Genomic DNA, 26,389 nt, shown 5'->3' with positions numbered 1-26,389 from the left:
CTCCATAAAACTAGGAAACGCTTGGAAGTCTTTCTCTATGAATTTCCAGGTACTTTTACAAACACAAATCTTTGCTAATATGCATGATTCACAAATTAGAAAGGCTGAAGTTTTTATTTTTTTAATTTTTGAAATGCTTCTTTCTTTGGTCGTGTTGGGTCTTAGCTGCCTCACATGGGATCTTTCGTCGAGGTATGCAGACTCTCCAGTTGTGGCGAGTGGGCTCTAGTTGTGGCCCACTGGCTCCAGAACACGTGGGCTCAGTAGTTGCAGCATGGGGGCTTAGTTCCCCAACCAGGGATGGAACCCAGGTTCCCTGCATTGCAAGGCAGATTTGTAACCACTGAACCACAGGTCCCTAGAAAGGCTAAAGTTTTTAGAATATACTTTTCCAAGAGACTGATCAAAGAGTTCTGCCTTGAACACATAGATAAGACAAGGATTAAATACACTCCAACTACTCAAGTAACAAACACCTAATATTTATTAATAAATTAGTACACTTGAAGGCATTTTTCTGATATCAGTCCCTCACCATTATACCCACAAACCCCACCCACACACAGAGAGTCCACACCACCTTTGCATTAGAATCCATCAACTGAGCATCAGACAGCACGTCTATAAATGGGAGCAGAGTTGCAAATATATCAGGTAAGAGTTCTTACAGCTGCAGCCATTTTTAATTAAAGTGATTGAATGAAGGAAACCCACCAAGACCAAGGCCTTGAGGGCAGACTGGACCTATTGACTATGTGTGTATAAAAAAACAAGACATCTTGTCAAGCAAAGCTGGGCAAATTCCCTTTGGAAAAGGTGCCAGTTGTCACCAGCACTTCAATTGTGACTTTCCAAAGTGCAGCAATAGGTTCCAGAAGAGCTCAATCCCTAAAAGATGAAGTTCAAGTTCTTTGGTGGCCTGGTTGTCAAGCCACTCGAATAGTAAAGTCGTGATGGCTTGTGAGGACTTCATGTCTCCAGCCCAGAGCAGATTAGCGTAAGGGGAGCACAAGTAATCAAGCATTCAACACGTATCCAAGTGAAAACCATACAATCAGCAACAGTGTGGTCAAGTTTCAGCCATGAATATGAACTATCCAAAAAGGCATATTAAAAAGATAACTCAAAATCTAATTGCATTACAGTAACTCAATGGGGTCTTACATTTCTCGAACCCTTAAGAAAACCCATAAATGACAAATAATAAAATAGTAATAATAAAAGCAGAAGTGGATTTTGAGACACGAAGACGGCTTATAGCATTCATAAGATGCCATGATGCTTAAGAAGTTCAGAGCCTCACAATCCAGTGTGTGAGAAGAGCCACACTGCATTTGTGGTTCATTAAGTGAATTTAAAGTGCACAGAACAAGTATGAGAATACATCCAAAGGCAAAACAGAGAAAATAGGGAACCTAAAAAAAAACTTCAGTGGTGGGTATTCTGAAACAGTCAAAAAGGCTTATATGCTAATTTCCCAGATGGGTTTTTAAAAAGAAAGAACTGGCCATATACTCCGTTAAACACACACGCGTGAGCACACACACCAAAAAAATAAAAATTAAAAAAGAAAAAAAAATGCCACCCTGCCACTAAATTGAGTAATTTCCAGAGTGCAGTATTCCTCGTGTTCTACAACAAGTCGGGAAGATGACTATAAACAGAGTCCAGGAGGGTCTGGCTGGCTTCCTGGCTCTTGACTCCAATGATCTCAAACAGCCGATCCAGCTTGTCCTCAGCCTGTGGAGTTTCTTCAATCGCCCGCAGCTCCTCGGGGTTCAGGATGTGGAGCATGTCATCAAAAATAGGCTGCAAGTCACAGGGGTCCAGACGCACCTGTCGCAAGACTGTGTCCTTCTTTTCTGCAGGGAAGAAAGAGGAGGGGACAGCTGTAAAGGGACTGCGTTAGGGAACAGGAGGGTTAAGGTGACAGTGATCCTCTCCCCAGGCTGTCCCCACCCCCGACAAGGTGAGGGAGTGAAGCTCTGGCACATTGCAAACAACACGGTGGGTTTTGCCAACATTGTGCTTAAGATAACAAGCCAGATTGGCCTAATAGAGATCAGACAAGGATCTACTTGATTGGGTTGTTGATGGAACATGACATTTTGCCTGGACTCAAGTGACTTCTAAGTTCCTCCAAAACTCAGGAGGATGCTGAAATACTTAAAGGAACTTAAAAGAAAGAAACGTCACTACTTTTCCCATCTGTAGTGTGTGTTAGTAAGCAAAGATCAGCCCAGTCTTTTCCCCACAAACATTCCAAGTTAATAATCAGCTTATCAGCTTTCTAATTACATTGTTGTATTTTGGGCTTCCCTGATAGCTCAGTTGGTAAAAGAACCTGCCTGCAGGAGACCCTGATTCGATTCCTGGGTTGGAAATATCTGCTGGAGAAGAGAGCGGCTACCCACTCCAGTATTCCTGGGCTTCCCTTGTGGCTCAGCTGGTAAAGAAACCACCTGCAACGTGGGAGACGTGGGTTCTGGGTTCGATCCCTGGGTTGGGAAGATCCCTTGGAAAAGGGAAAGGCTACCCACTCCAGCATTCTGGCCTGGAGAAATACATGGGGTCGCACAGAGTTGGACACGACTGAGCGACTTTCACTTTGTTATCTTTGAAAAGTAAACTTCTAGGAGCCAAGGCACATAAATAAGAAAATACTGCTTGTTGGGTCATATCTTAAAATGGGGTAAGAAACTAAACTATTATTACCATTATAAAATGCATTCTCTAAAAGATAATATGTACCAAATTACAAACTAAATATAAATCTTTATACGGATATATGACTATATAAAGTATAAAATATAAACATGTAAAATAGAATATATTTTATAAATATGTAAAATATAACAACATAAAATATAGCCCTTTCAGTAAAATATAACTGGTGTTACCCAAACTAGGAAATTTCTAACAAAAGTCAGTCATCAATATAGTATACCTGTTAATTCCCTACGCTGCTATTCAGAACTGCAAGTAGCAAATTATTTACCAAAAGCGTCAGTCCAGAATCTTTAAAACATTATTTGCAACCAAGCTTAACAGAGCGAATTTTAATTTGAGTCAATAAAACCTATACTCCAGACTCTCAAGATAAGTTATACTTTAAATCCCTGTGTTCTACAAGCTTGGTAAATAATTTGCAAAAAGGAAAAAAAAAAAACCCTGCCAGACTACACGTTATCGGACTTTCCCTGAAACACTTGATAACATCATGAGGACTAAGGGTGACTGATACTCCTGGACACAGGCTCCCGGCCAGACAGTCAGGACTGTAAAGATTTTCCAGGCAGGTCCTGGGTGAGTAATGACGTAGTTTCGCACAGGCTAGCCTCACCTCAAGAGGCCAGAGTAGGTCATTCAGTTGATCCTACTCCTACTGGAACGAGGAACTGATAGAGGGAGAGATCCCAGGGGCTGTTCTGGAGGAGACTTAAGAACGAAAGCGGGTTGCCAGCCATCTGTACCTTTGGTTATAAAGGAGCCGTTCCTGCTCAGCGCGGAGGACCCGCTGGAGGTGGAGTCACAGCGAAGGAGGGGCTCAGACTCATCCACGAAGAAGCCCTTGTTCTTGTCCAGAGGGGACGGTTCCACCGTCAGGAGTGTGGAATTCTCAAGTTTCGTGTTGGGGCTGGGGATCGGGCTGGGGCTGAGCGGGCTGGGGCTCATGGGGAGAGCCAGCTTGTCAGTGTCCAGCTGTGGGAAGAAGTAAACCATTGTGAACTACACAGTCCAAAGTTATACAAATTATAATGGACAAGAATCTGAAAAGGAATATATATATAACTGAATCGCTTTGCTGTACACCTGAAACTAACAGAATATGGTCAATCAACTCTACTTCAATTGAAAAAATAAACATAATTTTTTTAATTAAAAATTATAGAGAAAAATGAAATTAAAAGCCCTTTCCAGACACTTTTTGTTCCACTTAACATTTTATAGAGAAATTCTCCCATTTTGACTGTCCATAACTTACATTATTGCTACACACATGCTCATAAACCCTTCAAAATACACCTGAGGATTATGTATGAAGATTAAAAATGAGGAATTATGTGTATATGAAGCTGTTACCTCACAGGAGTGTAACTGGACAAGAAAGTGAAAAGGAAGATCCCCAACCTAAAATATAATTTTGTACCACTGGAGTTTAGATAATATACAGCATATTCTTGTCTGTTTCGAGATGAATTTGTGTGCCCCTAAAATTCATATGTTGAATTCATAACTCCTGATACCTCAGAACATGACTGACTATTTTTGGAGACAGGACCTTAAAGAGGTAATGAAGTGGCCCTCATCCACTGTGACCAACGTCCTTGTAAGAAGAGATGAGGATACAGACCACAGAGGGGAAGCCACGTGAAGACACGGAGAAGATGGTCATCTTCTGCACACCAAGAAGAATCAACCCTACCAACATTTTTACCTCAAACTCCTAGTCTTCAGAATTGTGAGAAAATACACTTCAGATGCTTAGGCTTCCCCGTCTGTGATACTTTAGCATGGCAGTCCTTGCAAATGAATATACCCTTCTCTTTACAGGTATGGAAAAAGGCCCAGAGAAGATAAGTGACTGTCTTCAGGGCACTCAGCCAAGAAGTGGCAGGACTCAGACTAGACCCTACCTCTCCTGATTCCCTTTTCAAACTAGCTCTGGGACTCAATAAAACTGTGTCAAAGAATAAGAACACCAGAGGCAAAAGCAGCTAGAAAGAGAAAGGGAGGACCACCCTTCTGAAACCAGTAGATGGCCTCTTAAGGATGTAGTGGAAACCGTGAAGCTCGCATTCCAGGGTGGGGGTCAGAGAGACAATCACAAGAAAGCCACCAAACAAGATGATTTCAGACAGAGACAGTGACCATCGTGACCACTTTGGCTGGACAACGAGACTGGATTTTAGGGAGGCAAAAATCAACGTGGGGGGACCAGGCAGGATGATGCCATGGTGGCCAGCTGAGGTATCATCGTGGCTTGTACTGGGATGCACAGGGAAGATGGGCAGGAGTGACAAGTAGTATCACCCCATTTTGCAGGTGAAATGACTGAGGCCCAAGAGGGCACACAGATCCTGGGAGAAAGCCAATGTTCAACTCAGCCCAGCTGGATATCTCTACTTGCCCTTGTCATTTGACACCATAGGTTAGAAATGTGGCAGGCACTGGTGGCATCTCCCAGTCGGTTGACTTATCTTTTTATTTGCTCTTCTGGCTGGGAGGGAAATCCGGCAGCCAGGTGGCCAGATGACACAGGGCAGGGTTCAAGGGATGATGTGTGCTCTTCCGAGAGCTGTTTATCACCCTCATTATAAACCTCATGACTAGACTCCACACATGTCAAGCGAAACATTTTCAAGTTCCTCAATCAGGAGGACACTGACCCTCATTTCAAAGCATCACGCTGACTAGTGTTAAAATGCATAAAGAAAAGCACAACTGCCTCTTTTACAACCTCTGAGCCCAGATCAATTCTTGCAACTGAGTGCAGATTCTGAAGACCTCTGATGATGGCACGTCTAATGTCCCAACAGCATCCGTCCCCTGTACAAACCACCAACATCCTGCTTCTGCTTCCAGGGCAAGCTGAAGATTTGGGTAACATGCATTCCCACCAGTTCCCTTCTGATCCACAGCCAAGCTTTACAGATAGGTTTTTTTTTTTCTTTTTCTTTTTTAATGTGGGCCATTTTTAATGCCTTTAGCGAATTTGTTACAATATTGTTTCTGTTTCAGGTTTTGGTTTTTTGGTGTGAGGCATGTGGGATCTTAGTTCCCTGGCCAGGCATCTAACCTGTACCCCCTACACTGGAAGGGCAAGTCTTAACCACTGGACCCACCAGGGCAGCCCTTATAGATATGCTTTGAAGATCTGAATTCATTAGGCCTTGGCATGCACCCCTCCTCCTTGAAAATGCACATGGCCATTCATGCCAATACGTGTTTTTTATTCGCTCAATTAGACAAAGAACACTTGTCTACACTCCAGCACATGGATAACCCAGTCAGCCAATATATAGTGCACTATTCTTGCTTTAAAAAGAAATTCCCACCCACAAATCACATGCCAACAGACTAAGAAGTCCACCCACCTATTTCCTGAACTCAGCTCATTATTTAATTTTCCCAAAGGATCTTATCAGTGGAAATTAAGGACTTGATTCCCAACACAATTTGGAAAGACAGAATGCTGAAGCGGAGCTGTCCAATCATTAGCAGCGAGTTGAGTGAATGGGAAAACGCCACTAGGAATGGTTTTAGCATCTCCACAATAGCGCTCACAATTGACTGTTTGACATGCATCTTTCTAGAAAATCAGTTTTGCTACCAAGTAGAGATATCTGTTACTAGATAGAAGATACACAGTAGTTGGTTGCATTCCAGATTTCTCTAGAGTTACCTGCATTTTTTTTTCCCTATCAGAAAAAAAAGAAAAAACTGCCCCTAGAAACTTCTTTCCTCCCTTTATTTGCCTGTTGACAATATCTATCAAAACTAGTTTGCAACACTGAAACTCAAACATTGTATTACCTGTGCTTTCTCTAACAAGAAGCTGAGGCTTGGACTTCCCTGGTGGTACACTGGATAGGAGTCCACTGCCAAAGCAGAGGACATGGGTTTGGTCTCTGGTCCGGGAAGATGCCACATGCTGTGGAGCAACTAAAGCCTATGCTCGACAAGCACTGAGCCTGTGCTCTGGAGCCTGCGAGCCTCAACTACTGAAGACCATATACCTAGAGCGTGTGCAACAAGAGCAGCTACTACAGTGAGAAGCCCGAGTACTGCAACAAACAGTACCCCACGCTCACTGCAGCTAGAAAGACCCCATACAACAAGGGAGACCCAGTGCAACCAAAAATAATAAGCAACAACAACAAAAGAAACTGAGGTTCAGGATGTGTGTAATAGGTAATTCTTTATCAGTTCAGAAAGTTCATGGTTCAGTATTGACTTTATAGCAGATAAAGAGCACTTATAAAAGATTCAGGTACTGAAAATGAAGGCAAATGCTCTAAACAAGAAAGCCGGATGTCTACAGAAACAGGCTATATCCTCCCGGAAAAGATGTGAACATAAACTTATCAAAATATTCACAAAAGATACCCTGACTAACTTAGTTTATTCCTTTTTTCTTCTTTAAGCTTTCCAAATGCTCCACAGGGACATTACTTTTTTTTTTTTAATTAATTCTTTTATTGAAGGATAATTGCTTTACAGAATTTTGTTGTTTTCTGTCAAACCTCAACATGAATCAGCCATAGGTATACATATATTCCCTCCCCTTTGAACTTCCCTCCCATCTCCCGCCCCATCCCACCCCTCTATATTGATACAGAGCCCCTCTACAGGGACATTAATTTTTATAATTAGAAAAACAATGCTATTTTTTAAAACACACTCACCACTATAAGTGTGTTTTCCCTCTGTTAACTTGAAAACGTGGCTGTAACAGTTCTTATTTTTGTTGATAGCCAAGGAACAGGACAGTTGGAAAATCATCTACTTGACTGAGCACCTCTCTATACTTTTCTTAAGCGTTCACGGGTACAAAAGGACAACAGTCCTCCCAACTTACTGCAGTGAGGCAAACACTGACTTAAAGGCCTCTGGGAAAACTTGGCCAGTAAAGGCAATGGATCCCCCAGATAGATACTTGAGTTTCCTTTGGAGAAACTCGAAAAGTAGAGCTGTTTTTGCTCTATAGCCATGAGGTAATCATGCTAACTTAGAAGACTCAGTTGAGAAATAAGGGTTAGACAGTCAGACAGACCAAAAAGAGGGAGGGCGCAGGGACTGTGAGGAGAGCTTCCCAAGTAGCCCAAATCTATATGGGTCTATTGTGTGAACTGCAAGACCACACGATTTGACATACACTCCCCTCTTAACATACATACACTATCATAGATAAAGCAGAGGACCAACAGGGACCTGCCACGTAGCACAGGGAACTCACTATTCTGTAACAACATCTACAGGAAAAGAATCTAAACAACGATATCACAGTATGTGTACGCATAACTGAATCACTTTGCTATACACCTGAAACTAACACCACATTGTAAATCAGCTATACCCTGAAGATTTTGGCCAAATGAACCCCAAATGTTCTCCTGATTAGTTTCAACGCAAATGCACTTTGTCCTTCCAGATACTGTATTTATTGGTCCAAACTGATAAGAAAAGAGAGATAAGTGGTTCACCGTACTTGACACCTGAGTCATACCTAAAGCTTCACTGCTGACTACTTGCCTTTCTGATTTACCAGAACCACTGAGTACAAGGAACCAACCAAAGAGATTAGGTACACAAGCTATTGACTGAGATTTGTGGCCTTGAATGTCTCTGGGTTACAGAGGCTTGGGCAGCGTTGGTGAGGACAATGATGTAACTTGTCCCAGGTCGCACCGGAAAGAGCAAAGTCCAGTTTATTCTTGCATAAATAATTTGTTTATTCTCCCCTCTCTCCCTCAACCAGCTCCCCAAATCCAGCTGCCTATTTTGGGTGTGCAGTCAAATCACAACCTGAAACTGAAGTTCAAAACTCACTCCCCTCTTAACATACATACACTACCAGAGATAAAGCAGATGATCGACAAGGACCTACCATGTAGCTCAGGGAACTCAGTATTCTGTAACAACATCTACAGGAAAAGAATCTAAACAACGATATCACAATATGTGTATGTATAACTGAATCACTTTGCTATACACCCGAAACTAGCACCACATTGTAAATCAGCTATACCCCAAGGAAACATTAACTCTCCTCTTTTAATATCAAACCAAAACTCACTTCCCCGTTGACTGGCCTTTCCTAGGATGACCCACTGTGGAAGTCTGAAGTGTCTCTCCAGCCCCAGGGATGGTGGGGCCATGGGTGCAGAAGATGTAGTTATGGCAAGGGTGGTAAATAAACAAAACAAGGGCTTGAGAAGACTTTGCTTCTTTCCTATGATGGAACAGCATCCCTGAGGATACTCTGCAAGCATGAAAGGGTGGAGGACTCCAGCCCCAGAAGCCTTTGTTTCAGCATGTTTCATGATCTTCATAGTCAACTCCTAAGACTCAAAGTCATGCCAATCCTGGAACATCATGGCAAGGAAAGAAAAGAAGCCTATCGATAACTAGCTGTGTGGTCTTAGAAAAACCCTGTCCCTTTTCAGACTTGTTTCCTCATTTCTAAAAGAATAAGGTTCCTCTACATTATCTCTTTTCACATTGTCTTGCTTACTGTTTGTCTCACTACGGCTCTTTCATTTTCTCCCCTCACCACCTGCAGACCCCCCCAGCTCCCTTTCTCCTTCCAAGTTACTCCCACTGGTTCCTCAACTAAGGTTTAGCACTGAGTTATTTTCAATTACTACCCAATTACAATCTCCCCGTGGTTGTACAATCTGTTTTCATAAAACTAATTAGCAACTTTGATGCATCAGTGATCTCCTGAAATGAAGCCTTCATTACCCAGCTTGAATGCCCCTTGCTAATCTGCCAAAATGGTTCAACTTAACCCCTTGGCTCCTGGCATCACCCAGTCAGATTCCATAAGATCCTTCTCTCTCCTCTCTGTAGCCAAATATGCCTGATAGGGTTAAGGAGAAAGCCCCTTATTATCAAAAGTCTCCCTTCCAACTGAACCTTTCCTCCAGATCTCATCCAATACTTAGAAAGTAGGTAGAATTCTTATGCCACATTTGTGAAAATGTCTATCACTTAAAGATGGTTTTCAAAAACACATTTGCTAAATTCAGTGGAAACTAATTGTTATTCCATCTGAGCTGACCAGCTTGTTACTCAGCTCCAGTAAACAAAGAAGGACTTTAAAGAATGTTATCATCAGTGCTCAGCTAAGTGGCGCAACACGAACATACGGAATCTATCTGATGCTAAGGTAGCTCTTAGCTCCATTTTACAGATGAGCAAACCATGGCTCAAAGAGGTTTAAGTAACCTGCCCAAGACAGAAGCCACTGTTATCTTCTCCAAAGCTCCAGATGTGATTCTAATGAGCAGCCACGTTTAAAAACAACTGGACTATATGCTGAGCTTTCACTTTCATTGTGTGTTTCACTTTTTCTGGTTCATGCTTAGTGCTCCCATTTCATTTACGCTCTCCAGTTTCTCTCTCTTTCGTTGTTCTTTTTCAAGCTTTGATCAAGTGTAATAGAAAAGCATTTGGTCACAAAATACATAAATAGCATTATAATGTAATATATATTTTAGAACACAACTCCATTTTTGTCTAGCTAAAAAATGTATGACATTTTGATTCCACTTGTTTAACTAAGTATGAATATAATGCTAAATTTCTAATTTACATTCACTCAAAATTTTGATACAGTTCCACTTATTCAGACATCTAGTGTTACTGCTAAAAGGCCAGAAAGCTTACTATCTAGTGATTTAAAAAAAATTTTGAATGAGGTTTGAAACTTCTAATCCAATTCTGAGAATATACAGAAATGCTATGTTGTTAAAAAAAAAAAAACAGGAAATTAGTGTGATACAGTATTATTAACTAAAATACAGATTTTGATCAAATTTCACTCACAAAATTACATTTAAATTATATTTAAAACCTGTGGGCTTCCTTAATACCGCAGTTGGTAAAGAACTCGCCTGCAATGCAGGAGACCCCAGTTTGATTCCTGGGTTGGGAAAGTCCAGTGGAGAAGGGAGAGGCTACCTACTCCAGTATCCATGGGCTTCCCTTGTGGCTCAGCTGGTAAAGAATCCACCTGCAATGCGGGAGACCTGGCTTCGATCCTTGGGTGGGGAAGATTCCCTGAAAAAGGGAAAGGATACCCACTCCAGTATTCTGGCCTGGAGAATTCCATGGACTGTATAGTCAAAAGAGTCAGACAAGACTAAGCGACTTTCAGTTCAGTTCAGTTCAGTCACTTAGTCATGTCCGACTCTTTGCAACCCCATGAATCGCAGCACACCAGGCCTCACTGTCCATCATCAACTCCCAGAGTCCACCCAAACCCACGTCCATCGATTCGGTGATACCATCCAACCATCTCATCCTCTGTCGTCCCCTTCTCCCCCTGCCCTCAATCCTTCCCAGCATCAGGGTCTTTTCAAATGAGTCGGCTCTTTGCATCAGGTGGCCAAAGCAACTTTCACTTAAAATCTGTAGTTGTTTCTTAGCAAGTTAAATGAAGAATTCTCATATAAATCAGCAATTCCACTTATGCATATGTATCCAAAATAATTGAAATCTGGGAATTAAACAGATACTTGTACACCAATGTTTAGAGCAGCCAATTTCCAATAGTCAAAAGCTGGAAACAGCCTAAATGCCCATGAACAGGCTAATAGTTAAACAAAATGCTGTTTATACATATAGGGAATATTATTCATATTTTAAAATGGAATGAAATTTTCATGCATGCTGCAACATGGATGACCCTTCAAACTGTTAATGCTGAGTGAAACAGAGCAGACACAGAAGATTAAAGATTGCATGATTCTACTGATAAGACACACATAGAACAGGCAAATTCACAGAGACAGAAAGTAGAGCAGTAGTTGCCAGAGACGGAGGAGCAGAGATCATTCGTCATCATCATTCAATGGGCAGAGAGCTTCAGTTTGGGATGATGAAAAAGTTCTGGAGATGGACGATAAACGTTCACAGCACTGGGAATAGACTTAATCCCTCTGAATTGTACACTTAAAAATGATTAAAATAGTAATTTCATGTTACGTGTATTTTACCACAATAAAAACTTAAAAAAAAAAAAAAAAAGATCAGGTTTGGTCTAGTTTCTACCCAAGTTAATCCTCTTTGCTGAGTCATGTCACTTGCCCGTCTAGACTCACTGTATTTACAGATACTGACAAACCCTGTAAACTCAATACAAAGACATCATATGACCACAGGGAGCTGCTCCGCCCTGTCCATCAGACTGCAGGGGCCAGAGGACCTATAACTCAACAGCAGATCTTGCACCCCGGCTGGATGGCTGCCCGGAGGTAAAGACGAGAGATTATGTAAATACCAGATACTTCAACTGTGGCCAATAACCTTGTTTTCTATTAGAAAATATTTCAGATCCCAACAGACCAGTGACTACTCAAAAAAAAAAACACAAATTCAATTTCCACTAAAGGTCTATCTCAAATGAATTACAGTCACAAATAAAGAGATAACTACAACTATTTAAGGATGATGATATTATCTCAAGCTTGTTTCCCCCACTCTCCCAGCTGCCAAGATCAAATTAAATTTCATGACTTTTAATAGGTCTATGTAGATATGTAAGACTGGGTTCTGATAAAAAAACAAGTACTTTCCTCCTTACCATACAAGTATCTCTTGATACTGGAATCTATGTGGTTCCTATGTTTAGAGAAAAGGAGTTCAGATAATAAGAAAGGTTTTGTTACCCAAAGTTATGTGGTTCCTGGACTTCAGATCTAAGTGAGAGTTCACATAATGATGGTTACCAGCCCCACCTCCTCAAAACATGTACCTGAATCTATTTAATTCCTAAGTTCAGATACTAAAGAATTTCTGTACAAGATGATTTCTCCCTTAAAAAAAATCCCACCTCCAATAAAAGGGGAAAGTTTCGTTAAAGTCCCTGCTGATAGGAAACAATGACTTTATTCTTCTGAGTGTGAATTCTTGTTTCAATACAATCCAGAGAAAGGGGTCACGAGAAGAAGCAGCCAAGTTTACTCAGTAAAAATTTTTGCAAATATAAAGAAAAAAGAGGAAATTGAGAAGACGATGATTCCTTAACCTTTAAAAGAAAGGTTGGCAGTTCTAACAAATTTGGAGGGAAGTCTTACAAAAAGAAACATGGAGTGGAAATATACATATACACATACACACACATATACATAGATAAAGCAAAGATGTCAAAACATAATTGTTCAATCTAGGTGGTAGGTTACACATGTGTGTTGTACTATGCTTTAATTTTTCTTTGTTTCCTGAGTCTTTTTTTTTTAAAGGGAGGACAATAAATACATAAAGAAGGGCTATGGGCCAAATAACCTGAAGGCAAAAATTCCCCAAACTTTTCCTAAGCTTCTGATTGTTAAGTGCTTTGTCAATCTTCCTTCTTACTTCTCCCGCCCAGCCCAGATTATAGGAAAGGGCAGTGAAGAGGGGCTTCTATTGCATAACTAGGGGACAGAGCTACCATTTAAATCTAAATCATCAACCGGCAAGCGATGACTGCCACTAAGACACTGGCAATGACTGCAGCTAAGACACTGCAGCCTTAATGCTTTCTAGATCTCCTTTCTAGAGGTCAGGAGATGGAAGCAGGAACAGAAGTACAATGTCAAGATGCCAAGATGTTCAAGTTCCCTGGGAACCCCTGTGCCAGACAACAGAGGTGGCAGAGTTGAGTGAACACTAAAATATGCATTTCCCAGGTGAGCTGTAAGCCAACAGCAGAACCTGCGGAACAAACTCACCCACCCTCAGGAGGCTCTCAGGATTAACTTGACCCAAACATGCCAAAACCACTAGAGTATTATTTAGAAAGACACCCTCAACCCACCCTAGATTGGTCCATGCATAGAATAATTCAAGAATTGTGTTTCAACTGCAGCCTTACTTAAGATTCTATATAAACATCAGCCCAGGTTATATAAGCATCACCAACTCAATGGACATGAATCTGAGCCAAACTCCCAGAGACAATGAAGGATAGGGGAGCCTGGCGGGCTACAGTTCATGGGGCCACAAAGAGGAAGACACGACTTAGCCACTGAACAACAACAGGGTAGCTGGCCATGGTGAGCTTCTCCTTTAAGCATCTCAAGTCCCAGTCAAGGCAGTCGCTATAGTCTTATATGCCGCGGTTTAGCCCTTAAGTCCAGACTCTTGCAACCCCATAGACTGAAGCCTGCCAGGCTCCTCTATCCAAAGGATTTTCCAGGCAAGAATACTGGAGTGGGGTGCCATTTCCTTCTCCAGGGGATCTTCCTGACCCAGGGATTGAACCCAGGTCTCCTGCACTGCAGGCAGATTCTTTACCAACTGAGCTACCAGGGAAGCCATCTACCTATAGTCGTACATATACAGTTCAGTTCAGTTCAGTTCAGTCGCTCAGTCATGTCTGACTCTTTGCGACCCCATGAATCGCAGCACGCCAGGCCTCCCTGTCCATCACCATCTCCCGGAGTTCACTCAGACTCACGTCGAGTCGGTGATGACATCCAGCCATCTCATCCTCTGTCGTCCTTTTTCCTCCTGCCCCTAATCATTTGCTAATCCTGATCTCAAGAGTTCATTTCAAAACTGAATCCCAAGGGCTAAAAAACCAGCCACATTTAAGCCAAGGTGTGGTTGCTAGCCAATCCTTGCCTTAAGCAAGATAACTTAAGAGAATTGGGTGCGCGGGGTAACAAGCACAAGAAGCCGCAAGCAACGCGGTATAAAGCTGCCAGAGCTGGTAAGAACCAGCTGGCTCCGGAGGGAGGCCAGGAGGGCGTGGCAACCCACTGTCTGCAAGCTGTTCAGGCTGCTGACATCAACCCTGAGCTGACTCACCAACCGGCTTTCTCAAAAAAAGGAAGTGAGGAGAGTAAGTCAGGGGGCTCCCTGAGTTCAGAGCTGGAGCCAGCTGACAATCAAACACTCCACCCAGCCTTATAAGGGCTCAGCCCCATCATTACAGGAGGAGTTGGCCCTGTTGAAAATGACAGGTTTCCCTAAACCTCACTCAGTGAGACCTATTGCTCATTAGGAAGCCTTTCCCACAAAAAGAGCCTTGGGACAATTCTAGTGATGAACAAAAGATTGCAAGAATCATAACCTTGCCTTAAGACACGATCGAAGTATCCAACTATATAAAAGGAGGTCCTGTGAATTTAAAATTTGCCAGGTACCTGTGTACTTAAGATATGTATAGAGACTTATTGTGCAGTAGCTTTGATCCTTTAATTGGGGTGCATTAATCCAATGGTAGGCTTTCCAGGTGGTGGGCTTAGTCGTGCTCGACTCTTTGCACCCCCATGGACTGTAGCTCACAGGCTCCTCTGTCCATGGGGATTCTCTAGGCAAGAATACTGGAGTGGGTTGCCACACCCTCCTTCAGGGGATCTTCCAACCCAGGAACTGAACCCTGGTCTCCCACATTGAAGGCAGATTCTTTGCCATTAAAGCCACCAGGCAAGCCTGCCCTCCCCCTCCCCCCTGGTGGTGCTAGTGGTAAAGAACCCACCAGCCAATGCAGGAGAGGTAAGAGATGTGGGTTTGATCCCTGGATCAGGAAGATCCCCTGGAGGAGGACATGGCAACCCACTCCAGTATCCCTGCTTGGAGCATCCCGTGGACAGAGGAGCCTGGTGGGTGACGGACGACTGAAGCGATTTAGCATGCATGCAAGCAATCAATCTTGTGGTACTGATCCACCCAATCAGAGACTGAGGTGTTGTTCCAAAGGGCCTTTGGTAGCTGCCAGTAAGTTATTTTAATATTTGTCTTGAAGTTAACAAGTATTATAATGAAATAGTCTACATGATGCTAAATAAAGGCTTTAGAATGGTTTTTTTTTAGAAGTGTGGACAGAAAATAATTTCATAAAAACACCTTGAAATAAGTAGGCTCAAGCTGATCTTTCTACTCAGATTTTCTGAACTTCCCAAATCTGATTAAATTAGTGTCATTTAATAAAAATCTTAGTTGAATTTATGCCATTAGAATTAGACTATACGTGGTACCCAATGCCACAGGTGCAAAAGGGAACTCTGAAAATACTTTCCCCTCACTAATCAATGATGTCAGCTTCTCATTTTCCTTCCAGTGTTAACTGTTCCCAGCCCCCCATGTATTCTTCCAGAATAATCTACACTTACACCAATCTGGTAGGTACATATATTCTTCACCCTATTCTAGACCTTCTCTTTCATTCTTTACAATTCTTTTTTACAACATGGTGGCACAGTTTACATCCATACTGTTCTGTACCTTGCACTTTTTTGTTTAAAAATGTTTCTTGAGGTTAAGCACATAAAGAGCTGACTCACTGGTTTTGATAAATGCGTACTGTTCCACTGTATGGATGCTCCATTGCTTACATAACCAGTTCTCTATTGAAGGGCATTTGTGTTGCTTCTATCTTTTTTGTTACTAGCAAGTGATGCTACAATGAATAATTTACCTGCACCATTCTGCACATATGTAGGATGTATGTAAGGATATACATAGGATGAGGTGGAGGAGGGGTGGATTGGGGGGTTGGGATTAGCAGATGCAAACTACTGCACAGAAAATGGACAAACAACAAGGTCCTATTGTTAGCACAGGGAACTATACTCAATATCCTGTAATAAACCATAATGGGAAAGGATAAGAAAAAGAATGTGTGTGTATACATATATATAACCGAAACACTTTGTTGTACAATAGAAATTAATACAACATTGATTTATAATATACCTCAATAAAGTAAATTTTTAAAAAGAACATATGTAAGATGTATTCCTAGGAGTGGACTCCATGGTCAAAACACATGTATTTTGGTACCTGCCAGATGGCCCTCCACTGGGCCAGGCTCGTGTGCATACCCATTCCCAATGGATACTGTTCCACCTTCTTTATCCCCTTCATAACACAAGAATGGAGTTATACCTTCCTCTCTGCCAGGCTAAGAGGTTAACATTGCATCTCAGTGCAGGTTTCAATTTGAATTTTTCTATTTTGAGCAAGGTTACAAAAAAAAAAATCCCTATACCTTTAAGAGCCTTCAGGATTTCTTTTCTGCGCACGCTCTTGTTCACAAACCATCCATTTTTCTTTTGGATGGTTGGTTTCTTAATTAACTTGCAAAAATCCTTCATTATTAAAGGAAATTAACCCTATATTGCAAACAACTTTCCCAGTTATTATTTTGTCTTTGGTTTTGTATATGGTGTTTTCTGACTTACATACATCTTAAGGAGTTGAACTTTTCTTGTATGGCTCCTGTGTTTTGTATCATTCTCAAAAGACACTTGCTTATTGTATAAGTAAGTGATTATAAAAACAAAACACTTCCTCCATCTCTTTCCCTAGTACTTTTTTCCCTAAGCCATTTTAATGGTTGGTCGTTTCAGCCTGCCCCTGACTCAGCCCAAACTGTGGATAAATCAAAGTTTCTTCTGTAAAAAAAAAAAAAAAAAATTAATAGGGAAATCAGAAATGACAGCTGTCTCTCCCCTAAGGAAATGGTGAGGAATAAGCAATTACTAGATGGTCTAGTGGTAAAGAACCCGCCTGCCAATGCAAGAGACAAAAGAAACTCGGGTTCAATGCCTGGGTTGGGAAGATCCTCTGGAGAAAGGCGTGGCAACCCACTCCAGTATTCTTGCCTGGAGAATCCCATTTCCAGAGGAGCCTGGTGAGCTACAGTCCATAGGATCACACAGAGTCGGATACAACTGAAGCAACTGAGCGCGCACGCACAAGTGATCAAAGTGATGAAATTAACTAGTGTGCAATAAAGCCTCCTGCTGCCTGAAATATAATTCCTTAACAGTAAGTGCATATGCTTTTGGCACTTGGGTTATAACAGATAAAGAGACAAGTCTCATGAACACAGGATGGAGAAGCGAGGCCAACACTGAAAGATATTACACTTTGTCTGAATATGAGTTTGGGCTTTAAAAAAGCAAACTATGACATCCAGCACTGGTAATTCATGGTGAAAACAAGCTGCTTTTCACAATATTGATTCTGTTTCTCTCGAATGCACTTTTTGAGGAAGCCAGTAAGGATGTGGATTAAAGGGGCAGAAAATAGTTTTGCCTCCCACTCCCCGTCTCTATCATCCACTGATAGACTCAGCCTTTTCTGAATGTAGAGACACCGTCCCAAGAAACAAAAGAAAAACCCATTTCAAGTCCTCTGTATGGCCATGTCACAGAGGATGTTCCAACATCAGGCTCACACATGCACCCTCCTATAAAATGCCGGCATCGTGAGCGATGATTCTGTTTCTGTGTGTTTTGGTGTGTGTCTGTTTCCTTTGTTTTTTTTTTTAATATAATTTTGAAAGGTTACTTTTCATTTACAGCTATTACAAAATATCGGCTATATTCCCCGTGTTGTACAGTATATCCTTTTAGCCTATCTTACACCAGATAGTTTTACCTCCTTCTCCCCATCTCTATTTTGCTCCTCCCTGCTTCCCTTCCAAACTGCTAGTTTGTTCTCTATTATCTGTGAGTCTGATTCCTTTTTGCTGTATTCACTTGTTTGGTGTATTTTTTTAGATTCCACGTATAGGTGATTTATATAGTGTTTGTCTTTCTCTGTCTGACTTATTTCACTAAGCGTAACACCCTCCAAGTCCACCACATTACTGCAAATGGCAAAATTTCATTGTTTTTTTTTGATAGCTGAGTGGTATTCCATTGTATATCTTGTGTGTTTTCATTTAGTATCTGCAGTGCCTAGTACAGACATTGAAACAAAATGGGTGTTCCTTTAATGTTCGCTAAACAAATTGCTTGTGTCAAACCATCCCATCTTTAAAGGCTACTAAAGAGACTTCCCTGGCAGTCCAGTGGATAGGACTCTGCGCTTCTACTTGTAGGGAGCACACGTTCAATCCCTCGTTGGGGAACTAAGATCCTGCATGCCACGTGGTGCAACCAAACAAAAAAACTCATTAATAAAAAAGTAAAGGCTACTAAAAAAAAAAAAAAGAAAGAAAGAAAGCATGTGTAAGTATGTGTGTGTTAGGGAGGGAGGGTATACCCAGTCCCAAGATCCCAAGAATCTGTTTCCCAGACTTTTCTATCACACTTCAAATGCTTTTACATGTCTGAAATTGGGCTGTATCTAACAACTATAATTCACAATGTTTTCATTGCTTTCTTAGTGGTAACTATAATAATGGTATATACACGGCTGACACATCTTTCAACAAAATACAGAAATATATGTTAATTCTAATACCTGTTTCTCACGGGGCCATGAAGCTTGCTAGATAAAAGCAGATGCAGAGCACCTAGACAGTGTTTGGGACACGGCAGATTTGAGGCAAACACTGGTTCACTTTCTCCATAACATGCATTTACAGAAAGGAGAGTGCTATTGCTTGAGTCAAAAAAGCAGTGTATGGAATTCAAATTCCAACACATAAAACAGTAGCAAAGATGTATTGAGCCCCACTAGTAGATGTCAAGTGCATGCCTGGGCATGTACAATCATTATCTCTACTATTTACATGCGATTTCACCAGATGTTTATAAGACAAAGGTCTAATTGTTGGTTATGTCAGCTCCTTTTACTAGTTTTTGGAGATTCAAAGTGCCAACTCCTGCACTTGATGTGAAGTGAGACACTGGAGCCTCATTCTTGTACCTTTCCTATTACAGAACAATGAACATTCTGATAAGCTCACTGCTGAACCAAATGAAACAAAATTCCAAGTAAAATACATGTTCTTCGTAGAGTCAAAAGTTTGAGACCTTGGTGTAAAAAAACAGATGGGCCTCCCTCAGCAGAAACCTCATGAGAAAGTCTTGGACAAGAAGACCAAAATATAATCTTGAAAGAAATTAGAGTCTGTCCTTAAAAAAAAAAAAAAAAAAAAAAAACTTTCAAATAGAAATGTATGCATTTGTTCTTATTTTCTAGGTATATTGTGGTGGGTTGAGTACCCTTATCTTCTGATGTTATAATTCCTCATGCACACTTCTGTTACAACACTTGCCTATGCCACTAAATTGTCATTATTTGCACACATGTCTCCATCTTGGTGAGTGAGCTGTTGAAAGGCACACACCTTTCTTGTTTACATAGTACTAGGCACACAGCTGCTGCTCAACAAAAGCTTGTTGACTAACTGAATGAAACCATGGAGTATGACAATAAGTAGAATGGCCTGAAATGTCGTTAAACATCTAAAGGCTCCTTCATAGGCCTGGCTCCTTTGTACACAACCACCACCTTAAACACAAGCACCGCTCAAACTTTCTGGCCTATTGTGTGTCAACATGCCTTTACAGTATCGCTTTCTCACCATACTGCAAGTTCCCCAGAACCTACAGTCACACTCTGCAAAATTAAGTAACTTGACCTGAAATGACCCCCATGTAGTGGCCGCACAGCAGAAGTCAGGGGCTCGATACATGCCAGATTAGCTAACATCTCAAGGCCTTAGGACAGCAATCCCTGTTTTCTAAGAGACGGTCAACTGGCAAGTTAAGCACAAATCTAAAAAGCCAAAAAGTCAACAGCTAAAGGTACAGCTGGTGTTTGCCTCCACTCGCCCTCACTATATTAAATTTCTGAAAAGAGCTGCTCTCAGACAACGCAGATGAAGACAGGTACATCCTGTAGCTGATAAAAAAAATCAGTAACTATAGTTCCCTTTTCAGCAGAAGCAGTGGTACTGTCCTCACAGACAGAATGCCAGTGCTCATCATCTCACGGTTAAGATTCTCCCAGTGGGTCATACCCAGCAAAACCACTCAGTCTCCAATACAGAGTCCACTATGGTTGAGAGAGAGAGAACTCAGTCCCTGGGACCGACGTCTCCAATGCGGTTTCTGAAAAGGATTAAGAATTTCTAACAAAGAATCATTCTACTACGTAGACATTAACCACAACAATACTGGTTTCAGATTCACCAATTGGTACGTTACAGTATGGTTTTAATCTAGCTAATCTCATGAAAGGAGGGAGAGAGGGCTGAGACACCCCAAACCCTCTGCCTGATCAACACCAACTCTTTATATTTGTGAATCTCTGGTCAAAGCAGGCGGCTAAAGTAATGCTTTATACTATTTTAAATGATTGTGGTTGTTGTTAACATGATCATCCCCTTTTATTGAAATGCAGCTGATTTACAACGTTGGGTTGGTTTCCGATGTACAGCAAAGTGATTCAGTTACAAAGATACATCCTTTTTCATATTCTTTTCCATTATGGTTTATTACAAGATATTGAATATATTAACAGTTCCCTGTGCTACATGATAGGACCTTGTTTATCATTTTTAAATGTACATAAAATTCCTTTTTCCTCCCTTTCTCAAAATGAAACTCTAAAGGAAGGCTGGGAAATTCAAATCACCACGACTTCTGAACCTAGCCAGTAAGCCTTTCATATCCTACGTTTTTACATTCCATAGTATAACAAGCCATTATCTGATTTAATGCTTACAAAAAAAAATATACCACTTGAATTCCCATTTTAAATAGAAAAACAGGAGACAGAGAAATAATTTGCCTAAGGTTTCCTATAGAGAAAGAAGCAAGTCTAAGATGAGGGGGAAAGAAAGGAAAACCAGTACACTGGGTAAGCCTATTTGAATATAAAAAGACCTGGGCGGGGTGGGGGACAGCAACAACATAAAAGGAAACCTAGAAATTCAGTTGCTCAATTCTGTATCCTTTTTCTGACAGCCCTTGAAAGAGCAGGCCGTTGTCTACATACACCATCCCCTTTGTTTCTTCACTAGAGAAAACATTCCTGCCAGCCTAGGAACACTCACTCAGGCAGTACAAGAATAAATATTTACAACTAGCTGGAATTTCCAGTTCTTGGGCACTGAATGCAGATGGCAACCCTCATGCTCAACCGTCTACCCATCAAGCAGTCTTGAACTTGGCAGTCTCTCCCTATCCGGCACTGAGTAACCCTTGATGTTCAGGATTTAAAGAATCTATTGATATGTGAGTTGGAGCTAGTCAAGAACATTCTTCCATCTCTCTTGCTTTTAGAACCTGGGAATGATTGCAGTGATTCACGGTAAACATTCACCAAGGGTTTTCTCTGGGTCACACTCACCTAATTTCACAACAGCTCAGAGGACAGGCACTAAGGGTGTTCCCATTTTCTCATGAAAAAACCGAGTCAGTGATGCCAAGTATGTGACCTGGACAGGAATTTAACCCGGTATACTCTTCACACTGACATCCTGACTTGGAGCCTTTATGTTGATAAACCGCACACCCACCAATTCCCTCCTCGCTCCCTCCTGGGTTTACTCCCTTAGAAAAAGATGTACACCTTTCTTCCCTTCAACAATAGGTTTCTCTGACAGCAACGACTCTGTCTCCTCTTGTCTTTGCATTGCCCAAGTGCCTAGCATAATGGTGCCCATGCAATTTGTTATGTAATACAGATTTAAAAATAAAATTGCATCCTCTCCCTTACTGTTTAGCAGGGGAAACTTAAACTCGGGCTAGAAAGTACTGAAAGAAAAAATAACTGTCAAGCTTAAGTTCCATTTTCCGGCTCTCCTTCAAAAACAAAGCCCAAATAATGCAATTTATTTTAGTCAGTGGGCATTTTCCTGATGAAGAAAAACAGAGTTTATTGCTGGAAACCAATGCTAAGTATTTTTCAGGCCAAAGTAAAAGGATCTCAGGCAGACATGGGGAATGAGCAACAGAAAAAAATCAGTAAGCAGGTAAATCTACATGGAGTGTGACTGTGTAAAATCATAACAATTATGCCTTTGGGAGGCTAAGAAATGTGTAGTGTTAAAATGTATGACAGTAAGTCAGAAATAGAAAAACAAATATATAACATCACTTATATATGATATCCAGAAAAATAATACAGATGAACATATTTGCAAAACAGAAACAGAGACACAGGCATAGAGGATGGACATACGGATACTGGGGGGATGGCCTGGGAGACTGGGAGGGGATATAACTGATTCATTTTGCTGTACAGCAGAAATGAACACAACATTATAAAGCAACCATACTCCAATAAAAATTATTAATAACTTAAAAAAATAAAATGTATGACAACACAAGAGAGGGATAAATATGTTTAAAGTCTTTTAAGGCTGTTGTGTTGTCCGGAAAATAATAAAAAGTACACACTTATAAAATAGTTCATAATTTAACTGTGTGTTGTAATCTCTGGGGTATCCATTAAAAGCAAAAAAAAAAAATGTGTGCCTAAGAAGTTAATGAGGAAAAGTAGAATAATAAAAACACCTTATTAACAAGAAAGGAAAAGGGGAAGAGAACAGATAAGACAAATATAAAAAATAATAAGATGGTATATTTAAACCCAAATATACGAGTAAAGAAACCATTCTTTAAGTACATTAAAAATGTTACCACACTGAAATTTTCTTAACAACAAAACTGTTAGAATAGATTTGTTAAAACCTTCAATATATTTACTTACAAAAGGCTTTCTTTGTAAGACACAGATTAAAAAAAGTTTAAGGATGGAAAAAATAGACAACATACAATTTGCAAAGTTGTATTAGGCTTTTGTTTTGTTTTTTAAAGAGTTCGGGCAAAGTCCAAGTAATTTCCAACTACTGTCCTTTGCTGATTCTCTCAAAAGTTCATGCCTGGGAAAGAAAGAATAGAGATGATTCTGGAAGGCTGGGGTCCATTTTGATATTGAACTTGAAAGAAAAGCGAACTGAGAAACTTGGGCCACACTTCTGATAAGAAAAGAGTCAGGCAAGCAAATGAATAAATAAACTGTGATACACCCAGACAATGAAGCAGCACTAAAAACAAATCAGTTATCAAGTCATAAACAGACATACACAGCCTTCTCTGAGGGTACAGTCTAGGGGGCCACAAAGAGTCAGACACGAGTTAGCAACTAAACAGCAACAGCAATAGCCTAGATATTTCAATCCCAGTCTCCCAGTCCATCCCCCCCCAGCCCCAGTATCTGGGAAGCTTAAATGCAGACGACTGAGTGGAAGAAGTCAGTCTGAAGGCAAAACACCCCATGATTCCAACTACACGACATTCTGAAAAGGCCAAACTGTAAGAGACACTGAGAAGGGTTAGCGGTTGATGGCGGGGAGGTGTGGGTAGTGGGGAAGAGAGAAATGGGTAAACCGTGGAGAATTTCTTGGCCAGTGAAAATATTCTGTATGATAATGATGGACATGCATCATTTACCCAGACCCACAGGACATGTCCAGCAAGAGTGAACGCTAAGGTAAACTGTGGACTTTGGGTGATTATGACATGTCATTATAGATTCCCTCTCAGTAAAAACTCTTTTGACGGATACCCCTGATACCCCTCTTTTGACCAATACTGATAATGGTGAATGAGGGGGAGATGGTGCATGTAACTTCCCTCTCAATTTTGTCTTAAACCTAAAACTGCTCTAAAAAATGGTCTTTAAAAAAATTCAAAGAACCGTACACCACAAAGTAAATTGTACTTATAATTTGTTAATGCATAATTTTGTTTTTAAGTCAGACTCTGGATATGTTTAATACATAAATGGCTAACAGGCCACCAAGGTTAATAATGGACTAGCTGTTCCTGACAGAGGTAACCAAAAGGAACACCAGGACCAATCCTCTGAGTGGAACATAACATAGGTGTTCTCAGGCTCATGAACAGGAAAAAAACATGAACCATTTTAAACACACACACAAAGTCATTTTTACACATTAAGAGCCCATTAACTCCTGGGGCAAAGTCTCAAATTGCCAGCAGTACCACCATACACACAGAATACAAATCCACCAGAAAATGGAAAAACTAAGTCTCAATTAGGCCCCCTGTGTTCTCTGATTCTCTTGTTTGACTCCACAAATCTCAGAGATAAACTAGGAACAAGCTGCGCCATTAATAAGAGCTGGCAACCAGAAATCCATGCTCATTGGCTATTAAAATTAGAATCAGAGCTGGGTCCACAACACTGCCAGACAATGATGGACATAATTAAAACATGGAACAAGAAGCTTCTGCCTTCTCAGCCTCCATCTCAAAATGCAGGCCACACTAGAACCAAGGAGAAAGCTACAGAATGTTTTGGTGTTACTGTCTCTTAAAAAATAAACCACAAAAAAATAGATACTAGAATATTTTATATATATGGAGGAGATATGAACAAGGAAAAAATTATTCTCCCTGGCATGCAGTCTCCTCCATGGAATTTGCATCTTTGGGCCCACCTTTCCCAGGACCTAGGACAGAGCCTGGCATAAAGCAAGTGCTCCATTGATGGAACTCAATGGAACCATCAGAGAAACATACCAAGGTCACTTGCCACGGTCACTTGGTGTAGATGATACTCTACTACCGTCATTACCACCCCCCAAAAAGAAAGTACCTTAAAGACTAGGAACAAATTCTGAATGACTGCTGAGTGTACACAGAGAAAGAGGAGACAGACGTGCAGAAACCAAAAATGAAATAAGTTTTAGGCAAATCTGACCCAACATAGCAAACCTCAGCCCGTCCTCCCAAGAAAGAATGGACTGGCACATAAACCACTGTTGGCTCTTCCTCAATTAAAACAAGGATGGTTCCCTCTTTCGAGTTAGCACAGTAAAACAAAGCCCTACTTATCTTTCTCGTGGATCTTTTCAGCTGTCATTTTTTTAAATGTTTTAAATCACAAAATAATATTTTCATCATAAAAATCATTTTAAAAATCACTTCTAATTCTACTGCCTAAATTTAATAGCATAATATTAGCATTTTTCATTTTCCTATGTTTATATTTGTTTTTCCTAATGAGAAACCTTCTTTTGAACCCTTAACAATACCTCGTGATCATCCTTCCACATTATTAAATATTCCATTTAACCAAATCTTATCACTGCATCAATTATATTTTCTCTTTTTTGGAGGCAATATCAAGGTGATCCAGTGACTTATTCCCAAGTATCTAAATCCTTCTTCAATCTGCTGCTTGCCCTAACAGTTCTTTCCTTAAACCTGAGACTCCAAGGAAGCACGATGTTTTGCCTCCTGAGCCTCTTTGTTTGAACTGCAGTCATTTTATTTAATTGGAGGCCAATCATCTCCCTTTTCTTTCCCCAAATCCAGCTACTCAAAGTCTTATTTTAGTTGTGAACCATATTTAATTGAGATGGTTTCTCAGGAAGTCACAAGACACCGTGTGTGCCTTTGAATGCTTACCCCTGCCTCTATTAGTAAATCTTTTTTTCTGAACTTCCACATTTCAAAGGAGTTAAAAATGCACCAAGATTGTAAAGCAATCATCCTTCAATTAAAAATAAATTTTAAAAAGTATACTAGGAGCTTTAAAGACTACCTTCAGAGTCAATTAGCACCAACGAACTTTTATCCAGTCAGTCACTTAGATCAAAGATTCACCTGATGAATGTTTATTTCAATAATGAAGAAACACTACACTGTTAGTATAGAAAGATGAAGGCATTTGGACTTCTTAAATATATAAAATTGAGTCCCTTGATACACAAATGTGGTGCAGAATGATAGCAGATTAGAGTGGACCAGGGGAAAAACACTCTCTCCCTCACTCTTTTAGGTGATGAGTTTGGACCACTGGAAAAGAACACAGGCAGAATGGTCTTTAAAATTTTAAGTGGTTTTTTATCAAGTCTCAGCAGCAGTGTTTTTCCTTGAGAATACATTGCAAAACTTCAATCGAAATCTGAGAACTATGATTCAATAGCCTAATTTGTAGTTAATTC

At 40.7% G+C, this 26,389-nt stretch overlaps 1 protein-coding gene across 1 annotated transcript in view; it reads right to left on the bottom strand.

Annotated features, from left to right (window-relative positions):
- TNFRSF21 (TNF receptor superfamily member 21) overlaps nt 462-26,389 on the bottom strand; it is a 64,350-nt gene continuing 38,422 nt past the window's right edge. Inside the window, exons 5-6 of the mRNA XM_018039101.1 lie at nt 3,474-3,702; nt 462-1,862 (exon numbers count right to left, since the gene is read on the bottom strand). Coding sequence (XP_017894590.1) covers nt 1,633-1,862; nt 3,474-3,702 — 459 coding nt within the window. The 3' untranslated portion in view covers nt 462-1,632. The remainder of the gene's footprint in view (nt 1,863-3,473; nt 3,703-26,389) is intronic.

This window comes from Capra hircus, chromosome 23 (genome assembly GCF_001704415.2).
Source record: "Capra hircus breed San Clemente chromosome 23, ASM170441v1, whole genome shotgun sequence".
NCBI classification, from domain to species: domain Eukaryota; kingdom Metazoa; phylum Chordata; class Mammalia; order Artiodactyla; family Bovidae; genus Capra; species Capra hircus.
The sequence above is the reverse complement of the archived record's forward strand: the minus strand, read 5'-3'. Positions and strand labels throughout refer to the sequence as shown.